General features: G+C 51.8%; 1 protein-coding gene across 1 annotated transcript; it reads right to left on the reverse strand.

Annotated features, from left to right (window-relative positions):
* Positions 1-8,298: 8,298 nt before the first annotated feature.
* On the reverse strand, positions 8,299-9,323 carry NEUROG3 (neurogenin 3). The gene is made up of 2 exons (XM_047703312.1): positions 9,137-9,323; positions 8,299-8,968 (listed from the first exon to the last, which is right to left on the reverse strand). Exon 2 carries the CDS (start codon positions 8,965-8,967, stop codon positions 8,320-8,322), a length of 648 nt encoding a protein of 215 aa, XP_047559268.1. The 5' UTR covers position 8,968; positions 9,137-9,323; the 3' UTR covers positions 8,299-8,319.
* Between the last annotated feature and the right edge of the window lie 1,789 nt (positions 9,324-11,112).

The raw sequence follows: 11,112 nt of genomic DNA on the forward strand, positions 1-11,112 counted from the left end.
ATTTCCCTTCAGTGGGTACGATGTCCAGGCCCCAGACGTCCTAAATCTCTGCCTCCAGGAGTGGGGGTGGGGATGCCTGTGAAAGCAATAAATGGATGTCAGAGATCAGCTGGGATGGCTCCAGTGTGCACTTAGTGGTCCCCCTCCTGGGCCCTTGGAAGAGAACCCAGCACTGGAGACATCTGCTTTAGCCCCAGGAGTCAGATCGCAGGGGGCCTTCTTCTTTTGAATCCTGGTAAATTTGGCCCAGGGGAGATGTGTGTGTGTGTGGGGGGGGGGTGCATGTGTGCCTGCACATGTGTGTGTGTGTGGGGGTGCATGTGTACCTACACACGTGTGTGCCCATGCACATGTGTCTGTCCATCTCTGGGGTCTGAAAAGCAGGCAGCAAAATTCTGCTACTGCCAATATGACGGGCAGCCTCCAAGATGGCCCCCAGTGACCCCTGCCTCCTGGTATCTGTGTACTGTGTAATCTCTTCCCCTTGGCTTTGAGCTGGATTTAGTAATGTATTTCTAGTAAATAAAATGTGGTGGAGGTAATGGGATATCACTTTTGAGATTAGATTACAAAAAGACCATGGCTTTGGTCTTGGGTCTTCTTGTTTACTTGCATTGAAGGGAGCCAGTTGTCAGATTGTAAGTTGCGGCTCTAAGGAGAGGCTCACATGGCAAGGAACTGAGGAAGGCTCTGGTCCAAAGCCACTGAGGAACTAAGGCCCTTAGTCCAATGCCCTCGAGGAATTGAGTCCTGCTAATAGCTCAAATGAGTGAGCTTGGAAATGGATCCACCCCCAGTAAAGCTATTGGATAAGACCGTATTCCTGGCTGACACCCTAACTACAGGCATGAGACACTTGGAGCCAGGGCCCCTACCCACAGAAGACCCACAAAATGAATGTATCTTTTTTAAGTGGTTAAATTTTTTTGTAATTTGTTATGAGCAATAAATAATTAGTACAACAGAGATAGTATAGCTGGTGATAATGTTAGGGTATCAGGAGCCTCAGTTTGTCTCCATAGTTAACAGGCCTTGGGTAAGTCATATAACCTTCCCTAGTTAATGTGGGAAAGTCAGTTCTAGCCCGTGCCCTCTTGGCTAATCATCTGTAGGAATAAGGTAGAGATGGAGTGGGTACTGTCATGGGTTCTGCTTCAAATTGCTGGCAGGCACACAAAGTGTATGGACACATCCGTCCTCTTATTTGAATTCTCATAAAACCCTATGTGGTAGGTGTGGTTTTCTCCATCTATCAAGATGGAGGATTGGAAAAGCTAAGAAATTGCTCAAGGTGCTAGAATTAGGAAGTGGTGAAGTTGGGATAGATGTAAAATCTACGAGAGGACTATCGCAGGAAGGACACCCATACCTGATTATTGGCATTCTCAGATTATTGGTGATCTCAGAAATAATCATACCGTGGTGATAATCCAGTCTAATCTAACCAGATGGGGCATCTTCTAAAATAGACCCATAGGCAATCAAGGATAGGTTATTTTGGTGCTGAGGAGAATATGATGCAGGAAGGGTCATGGGTCTCCATATAAATTATTCATTTATTCAACAAATACTCATTGACCTTTATGTGGTAGCTGGTCTGGGGAAGGATAGAAGTTTCCAAACATGAATTGACATGCCATTCATTCATTAGTCAATTCACTTACTCATTACTTCGTTCTAAAAATGTGTAGCATAGGTTGAGAATGGGCACTCATTGGATTCACGAAGGACAGTTCCTACCCTTGAGAAGACCAGTGGAAGGTATAGGTGAATAAACAGCTAATTAAAATACTATCAGGAGAGTGCAAGGATATTCCTATGCACGGAATATTATGGGAACAGGAGCAAAGAGGGAGGAATAGTTCAGAGAAAATCCCCGGGAGGAGGTAATGTCTGTGTTGGAAGTTTGGTGGGAGATGGAGAGGAGGGAGAGAGGCTTTGGGCAGAGAGAGCAGTGTGGAAAAGAAAAAAAAAAAAGCATGGAAGGGATGCCTGAGTATGTGTAAGGAAAAACCTCAAACAGGTCAGTATTTCTGGATGGTAAATGTCAAGGCAAATAAAGCATGGTGAAAAAGAGGCTGGTTGCAGCACGACTGTGGTCATAAGCTGAAGTGATTTGTGATGATAAAAATAAATAATAATAGCATATATAATGTAATTTAATCTGACAACAACCCTGTGGTACAAACTGCTCATTACTCACCAGAATCCATACTTTACTTCTTCATTGGCACATAAGTACTTTTCCAGTTGGGGTACAGTGATATGATCATGTTCTCCCTATGGAATGTGAGTGGAAAGTGCTACTTCAGAGCCTAAGATTTAAGACTGTGGTTGAGGTTCCTCCATGCTATATTTTCCCTTCCCACTGGCTAGAACATATGACAATGCAACCTCAACTATGTGGATGGCAAAGACCTAGGAACTGGTGGAGAAAGGAGGTAGAAGGAACCTAGGTCCCTGAATGATGTCAGGAAGCAGAGCTACCACCCACCTGGAATGCTCCCTCAGACTGAATTATTAGTGATTGTGTTATAGCACCTTAACTTGAACCCTATAAGCAATATTATCTCCACTTTACAGATGAAGAAATTGAAAAAAATGTTAAGGAACTTTTTCATGGTCATACTGATAGTTAATGAACCAGCTGGAAACTGAACCCTAGATTTGTATCACTTCACAGCTCACATTATACCATCATTCCCTATTGGAACATGGGCTTTATCCCAGGGATGACTGAAAACCACTTGAAGATTTTAAACAGGGGAGTGACAATGTTATATTTGCATGTTACTCTGGCTGTAACATGGAGAGCACAGTGATGAGTGCTGAGATTAAAGATAGGGAGATCAGTTAGGCCGTCTCTCCATGGGAAGGATGAAAGCCTAAATGAGAGTAGTGGTCATAAGGAAATAAAGGCACAGCCAGATTCAAGAAATAGCAACGAAGGAAAAATCAGCTGGGCATAAGGGTTAATTGGGTGTAAGTAGTGAGAAAAGACAAGTATGGATGCCTGAATAGTAATACTTAATGAGACAGGAATGGGAGGAGGTATTAGTTTGGAGTTAGGGGAGAGAAATTCCATTCTGGACAAGCCTCATTTGGGGCACCCAGGGACATCTGGATATATAATCCCAGAGTTTAGGAAGGGTAGATTTCATCTGAGGAGGGTCACCAAGAAAGGTAAGTGACCCTTAGCCATTGTGCAAATTTGCACTGTACAGAGGTGCAGAGGAAATTCAACTTCATACAAAAGCACCCCCTCCTTAAAAAATTCAGGGAGAATAAGAAGAATTTGAGACAAACGAAGATGGTAATGGTAATAATTACCATCTATGGCAGCTTTGCCTGCACTAAAAGCGAACACTGTGCTGTTTAGAGCTAACCAGTCCAATTGGGCAGTCACTATTTACCATCCCAAATTCACAGTTATTGAAAACCACCAGTAGAAGGACCAGGCTTCAAACAATGTCTGTGCAATTCTGAAGAGCTAAGTGTTCTTAACCACTCTCCCATCCTATGTACGCATCTGGGGGCTTCCTTAAGCCTTTGTTCTTGGAATAACTAAAAGCTCTTTGTAACCTGAAGAATGAGACTCCAATTGAGGGCCAAGTTCCAAACCAGTTTTCCCAGTTAGGGGTGCTGCAGCCTACACTTCCAATGTTGCTTCACTTCAGACCTCTCAGATGCTGTCAGAAGTCCCTAACACAGTCACTGATTCTAACTCCGTCATTTACAGAGGAGAGTCTTTTGGCCTAGAGGGAAAAGGGCCTTTCTGAGGTCACACAGTCAGTTAACAGCAACAGAGTCCATCCTTTCCCCACCACGCCAAGGAAACCTGACATTCTTCTGGATCTACACATATCCACAGAGGGCTCCCTAGAGACCGCGGTCTAGAAACGTGGACAGGGTCGATAGATGGTTTTCCGTGTTGAGAACACTGGGTTGCCAGGAACGTCTCCAGCTCTGAACGAACACGGTACTTTCAGCACCATGGTCAGAGGCGAGCACCGGACTCCAGAAGTCCGTACCCAATCACGCGCCCCCAGCTTCTGCCTTGGCCCTCAGATCCCAGAAGCAGAGGGGGCAGAGAAGAACAGCCTGGGACCTTGGAAGAGAATGGGGGTGGGATCAAAGGCAAGTATGCAAGGGAGCCTTTGGCCTTACAAGACCCAGAAGACCCAGCTAGAGCCAAAGCAGGAACAAACCATCTCAGCCTAGAGCACAGAGCTCTAAACAGCACAGAGCCTAGAACCAGGTCACAGTCCTAGCTTGCTTCAGCGATTCACCAAGTGACTGGGGGCCTGAGGAAGTCACCAACTTTTCTAAGACTTTAGGTATCTGTGTCTATGGGTGTGAACATCCCGCCTTGTCCTCCTCACCAACGGTAGGAAGGGACCTAAGATAAGAAGTGTCCAGCCTCAAATCTCCCACTGTCTGTGCTCTTGGCCCTTCAAAGGCAGAGCAGGCAGGTACAGTTAGTGAGTGCTCTCTTCCTTTTCTTGAGCACAGCCTGAAGGTATTTTTAAAGGATGGGGGTAGGAAAATAAACACAACTGAGAATATTAATTATGTAAATGCAAAAATGTAATTATAATATACTCAGCACTTATTCCATAACATATTTTTAGCCAAATTCCCTTACACCCTCCCCACAGTGTCCCCACTGCCAAGGCCAAAGGGTCTTCTCCACCATTCTGGTTGTGGGGAGCCTGTAACTCTATCCACCATAAGCACTGCCTTCTCTTAGGCACCCAGAAATCCAGTGAAAGCGTATTAAGGACTCCCTTCATATTCTCCAGTGAATTAGCTGAGGCTCAGGGACTTGTCCAAGGTCACACAGCCAGGCAGAGTGGCCCTTAGAGGAGAGGAGGGGCAAAGGGCGCCTGTGGGGTCTCGTGTGCCCCCAGCCCCTCCTGCCTTTGGGCCAGCCCAGCAGCATGGCTCCCAGACATTAGCATTCCAATGGCCCCGGGATGCTTTGTCTCCTGATGGAGGCCGGCTTGGGGATGGAGTGGGATGGGGGCAGGGCACCATAAATCTACCTGCTTGTGTGCATGGATGGGGGTGGGGTAGGGGCACAAGATTCATGTGCCGTTTTTCTGGAAGTCAGTCTTGGTCTCAGACAAAGGCAGAAAAGGGGTAAGAGCCTTTCGACCCGAGGGTCTTTCCTGGCCCTGCACGGGAGCCTGCCCGGATTTCAGAGAGCTGAGGTGCAGGCGATGACCTCAGACTGTGGGAGGCTGCGCACCATTACGAGTGAGGCGTAGTCTCCGAGTGCGGGCTGCCAGCCAAGACCGAGACCAGCTTGACTGATTTTAAAAGCCTTCGAAAGCCAAATGCCCGTGAGGGCTTGGGGGTGGGACGGGGCGTGGTGATAGTGAGGCTTTGGGAGTTAGTTGTCTGCACCACTCACAGGAATGTTTCTGAGCCCTTCTTGGTGAGTGGCTCTTTGGAAAGAGGCATGGACAAAGTCTCCCATCTCAGTGCAATTCCGTACACAATGATGGCGCTCACCCTGTGCAAGGGAGCCCTAAACTTTGCAGTGATTCAAGCAAACCCAAACCTTTCTCTGCTTCCTCTTGACTTGGAGAGTAGAGCTGGCAGACAGCTCCAGGGTCAAATCCACCCCTGACCCAAGGTGGCAGCCCAGCAGTCAAGTTGGTTAAACAGTACTTTTTTTTTTTTCCTTTTTAATTTGTGGGGCGGAGGACCAGTCTGCGTGTGTTTGGTGACTAATGGCTCCTTAACGAGTTCCCTCAAAGGTAGGAGGGGGTTGGGCAGTGGGAGCCTCAACCTGGAACATGGAGCCAACAACACTTTTGGAGTTTCAGGGAGTCCTCTGCACTGAGGGAGTCCCCTGCCTGTTTGAATCACAGAAAGAAGGATTTTCATACTTAAGGATTTCTCTAAACATATAGTCCTTGGCCCAAATGCCCCGTTCTCTTGCAAGTCTCCCAGTCCAGCCCCAGGTAACAGCAGCCCCACCTCCATCCTGTGCCTTGTACCTCTACCCACCACCCATAATTTTGGCTGTATACTTGTCTGTATACTTGTCGCTTTCCTGGGAAGACAGAAATGGATCTTCTTGCTTTTTGTCTCTCCATGCTCTTCCCCTAAAGGCACAGAAAGTAACTGGCACTGGCTTGGTCCATGCAACTAGGAACTGCGGACACCTGTCCCGGTGTGGTGCCCCAGGTGGAAATTGGCTGCTGCAGAAGTCACCAATAACCCATTAATCTCCTCCCAGATTAAAGCCATGAAATGAGACAACACCTTCGTTCATTCTTTTGTTTGTGCATCCCTTTCCCCTCCCCCAAATCCAGAGGCATATTTCCTCAGAGTTACCTTTCCTGGGAATAGAGGAGAATAAAAGTTCTATTGGAAGCTGGGAGGGCAAAAGAGAGAGACGCAAGAGGCGTTAACCCCGGGTAAGACTCTACCTTTGTGCTCTAACTGGAAAGCTACCTAAGGTCTGGCTCCCGGCCCCTGGCGGCCACCACACTCACCTGGGCTTGACCCTTTCCTTCCTGCGGCCAATCCAAAAAGGCGTCCGGGGTTCAATTCACAGAATAGAGTGCCCACTCTCCATTTTCCTGTTCCCGTCAAGCAGAATCTGGGAATTCTTACACCTCAGTCGGTTTCCGGAGGTACAGGGTCCCGCAAGCCATTTAGGGGCGCTCCAGTAGAGCCCCTGGGGTAAGTTTCAGTCCCTGCCGCACACCAGCGCAACTCTACCTTGGGAGTAAAGAGTGGCTGGAAACCTTGAACAGGTTCTTGGTAAGTTTTCTATCAAGACTGCTGGCTACCAGGGGTGCCAGAGATCTCAGCAGGAATCTCCACTCTCTCCGCTCCCCGCTGCTCAATTCCATGCATCAGGATGCTACCCTCCCAGAACCCGATGCATAAAATGCGCTCAGAGGATGGGCTAGCTCTCTAAGCACTCTGGGAAAATTCCTGGGATGCCCAGTTCATGTTCCATGGTTCTGAGGGCTCTGACCCTATGGTTGGGCTATTACTCTTCCTCCCCACATTCAACAGTTGCTCGAAATCCAGGCTCGTGGCATAGGAGAAAGGTCAGCAGGGCCAGCAAGTAGCCCTGGTTGGAAACTTGTCTTTCATCTAAACCACTATTTGGAATATGACAAGTAGCCGCCCTATAAATAAAACAGGGAACTGGACCAGTGATTTCTTAAGAGCCTTCCAGCTCTTACCTTCCATGCGGGTTTAGTTGACTCGCTCTCAGGACGCAATCTGCTCTGCCACCAGCCTAGCGCCGCAGTTTCTTTGCCCAAATCAGAGAAGGTGCCCAGACCCCCTCTCCTTGGACTGAGGTCCACCCCCACCCCAGCCAGAGGCTGTTACCCTCCCCTCTGCATAATTGAGTTACCTAACTGAGGTTTCTTCAGGGTACTTTTTTTTTTATTGGCTCAAAATCTCATTCACCAGTCTCTAAATAATCTTATGTACAAAATATAGACTTTCCCCCCTGCTGTGAAATCTCATCAATAAATACAAACGTGTAAAGGAGGGGGGCATATAATTTACCGTATCAAAATTCACTTCAAAAGATACCATATAATTTACAGGCTGATATTTTCTTTTTTCTTCTTTTTTAAAGACGACTTTTCTTTCTTTCTTCTTCTTTTTTAAAGGGGCGCTTCAGCTCACAGGGAAGCAGGACAGACACTCCGGAGGCAGACAATCTCTTTCCCAGTTCACAGCCTGGTCTCCCTCCCCCAGGAGCGCAATGGTTCCAAAAAGTGCTCGAGAGAAGGCAGAGGATCCCTCCATGGAGTAAGGCATCAGAACGGCCAGAAACCAGCACTTAATAGGGACTGGAGGAGAAGGTCAGCAGCGTCTTTGGAGAAGAGAGCAAACAGTGAGAGATCAAATACTGGATTAAATCACATTGGTGGAGGGTTGGTAAGAGAGACTGACAGACTTGAGTGAGTGTAGGATGGCTGGAGACAGCGGGTGTCTCCAGCTGCTTAGTGCCACAATCCCGGGTGCCTTTGCTGGAGACTTGGGGTGGCTGCAGGGAGGGGAACGCGCAGAGCTTGCAATCCCCCCCTGTGCAGGCAGCAGAGGGCTGAAGCTGGCGCTGTGAAGAGGAACCGGGAATTGAACCCACCTGTTACCCTCCTAGGCGCCTAGGCTCACCACCGCCCCACCCCCCACCCCCCCACCCGTCAGGGAGCCGGAGACTGGGGGAGAAAGTTCACCCTGGGGCCGCTGCAGCCCCGGTGGGTCCCTGACCGCCTCTGTGGCCCCCCACCCACAGCCAAGCACCCATCACCCAGCAGTTGACAGGCTCCTTCATAGGAAGTCTGAAAGAGCTAGGGCGCTGGGGCGCAGACCGGCAGGAGAGGCAGGTGCCTGCAGCCCGTGACGCTCCTCCAGCGAGGCGGCGGGGCTCAGGCTGCCCGCCTGGGAGACCGGGGAGTAGAGGGAGCCCCAGTCTCCCGGAGAGCTGCCGTCCTGGCAGCCCAGCTCCTCGCAGGGCGGTGTGGGAGGCTGCAGCCCGTAGAGGCTATGGTCTGCTATGCGCAGCGCCTGCGTCAGCGCCCAGATGTAGTTGTGCGCGAAGCGGAGCGTCTCGATCTTGGTAAGCTTGGCATCGTCGGGAAAGGTGGGCAGGACGCCGCGAAGCGCGTCCAGGGCCGAGTTGAGGTTGTGCATTCGATTGCGCTCGCGGTCATTGGCCTTCTTGCGCCGGCTCCGTCGCTGCTTGCTCAGAGCCAACTCACTCTTGGGCCGGCTGCGCCCCCCGCGTCTCGTCCGGAGCTTCCTCGAGGCCCCTCGGCAGCCACCCTCTTCCTCGTCCGCACAGTTCCCCCGCACTCGAGCTTGGCTGGTTGGAGTCGACGCCACGCAGATCACTTCGTCGTCGAAGACGCCCTGGAAGGGCTGCTCTGTCTCCTGGGTCACTTGGACAGCTGGCGCACCCGAGGGATGAGGCGTCATCCTGCAGCAGGGGAAGAGGTCGGGGTAAGCGTGGGTCCAACACCCTAGCGCAGTTCCCTATCCCGGAGCCAAGTGGGAAAAAGCCCAGAAAGAGCCACCTCCCCCCTCCCGCCGGATCAGAGGACCCTTTTCCCCCTCCAGCCCTCGCTCTGTGGCCTCCAGGTGTTACCTTGTTCTCACACGCAAAAGGGTAGAGAGCAGGGCGGGGGGTGGGCAGCGAGAGCAATTGGTGAGATGAGCTGGCCTTTTCGTCTGCAAGCCCGGCTGAGAGCAGGGGCCGCTGCCTGAAGTTTCCCGAGCTCCAGGAAAGCGAAACGCAAAGGGGGTCCCGGGCCACTGTTGCTGTCTTAGGCGCGGCTGCGAGACCACTCGGATTTTCTGAGCCGCAAGTCGTGTGCCCCTTGGCACGCTTTATCTGCTCGGCCTCAGCCAGGAGCGTGCCTGCCCCATTGCTGCCCGAGCCGCCGGCCAATCAGCGCCGGGGCAAGGGGGCCTCGCCACGCGAGCCCGCTCCTCCCCCGCGGGGCACAGCTGGATTCCGGACAAAGGGCCGGGGTCGGGGGAGGGAGCGCCACTCTGTTTGCTTTCCTCTCTGCGGGCTCCGTCCCAGCAACTCTCGGTTCCTCAAAGAGCCTCGCCCAGTGAGAAGAGCCTCGTCTGGTTCCCGTCTGGCCGCCCCAGACCGCTTTGCTCTTATTCTGTCTTTCCTTGGCATCTGTCCAAACCCTTTTTTGGTACCCCACAGAGGGCTTTGGGAAGCCTATAGGGTTGGTTAATTTCCACGTGTTACACACAGGGACATTAAGGCTCAGAGAAGGTGGCGGCTGGCCCCAAATCTCTCCGCCAGAGATAGGACAAGGAGCAAAGTGTTGTGACTACTCGTTTGGAGGAGTGCCCCTAACTCCAGTTGCTGCCCTGCTCTCCTGCCCTCGGGCAGGCCAGGAAACACACACTGGATGATGTTTCCCTGACCGTCTCCTTGCTGGGAGGTGGGCACAGGGCGACCACAGAGAGAGTGATTCTGCATACGTCTCTGCCACTTAGAGACCTTCCCTCGGGGTTAGGAGCCTCCCTACCCCACCTCCCACCACCATGTCTGGAGATGAGGCACTTAGAACCTCTCCCCCCACCCCAAATCTCCTTTCAGGAACCGGAGAGGGCCATGGTGGGACCTCTGGGGACATTCCACCACTAGTAGTCATGGACAGCCCCCTCACATTTCGGCCAGGGCCTATGGGGAAGGGCCCAGGTGAGGATGGGTCAGGAGAGGGCCAGGACCTCAAGGTCAGGCCTTGTCTTCTAAATGCCCGAGGTTTGCTGGCCCAGCGAGAAGCAGATCCCGTCTTCCTCCCCTCCATCCTCCTGCCTGATCACAGGAGAGCAGGCACTGCTGGCACTCACTGGGCCAGCCAGCGCCGCAGTGTTGGGCCGGTATCCGGCCGTAAGCACTGGGCAGGGACTCTGAAGTCCCCTGTTATCGCCGTCTGGAAATCTTTCCAAAGTGACACTGAATGCATCCTCCCTCCTTCCTTCCCCGCCCTTCCCTTTTGTCACCGCCTCGGACACCCCGTGGTCTTCTGCTTCCGGTCACTCAGGGTGAGGGGTCGCGGCTTCCGCTGCTCTCTCTCGACCAGGACGTGTCTGGTGGGGAGGAGGGGGAGCCGAGGGTGGGAAGGGTGGGGCCCGCATTACATCTCCGCAGGCTGCGATGGCTTTACTTTCCAGCAGATGCAGATAGGCAGTGCCTGCCGGAAGCTGGCGGAGGGGGGCTGGACCCGGCTGGGAAACTGAGGGGATGGGGTGAAGGGAGGAGGTAAGTCTGCGGATCTGCCCCGGGGACTGCCTCTCCACACCCGCCCCAGCTGCTTGGAGGGCACAGTTAACTCCTGGGCAGGGAGAGGATGGATACTTTGGGAGTCAGGGAGAGAGGGCTCCAGGACTGTATGGGGATGGGGGCGCTGTCTTCCAGATCTCAGCCAGTGGGCTCTTAAACAGATGCTCCTTCCTTTTCTGCCTTCCATCTGAAGCTAGGGGTCAGGCTCAGGAGCAGCAAAGGGAATGAGACTCACGGGTTCCACATTTTGCTACTGCTCCTTCTTTAGGTCACTAACTGCTCCAAATGTGTTTTCTAGTCATAAGAATGAG

The sequence above is a fragment of the Lutra lutra genome, chromosome 14 (genome assembly GCF_902655055.1).
Source record: "Lutra lutra chromosome 14, mLutLut1.2, whole genome shotgun sequence".
Lineage (NCBI taxonomy): Eukaryota > Metazoa > Chordata > Mammalia > Carnivora > Mustelidae > Lutra > Lutra lutra.

Bases quoted from the DNA above. Each gene is read 5' to 3' on its own strand.
- NEUROG3 (XM_047703312.1), bottom strand. From the start codon at position 8,967: ATGACGCCTCATCCCTCGGGTGCGCCAGCTGTCCAAGTGACCCAGGAG.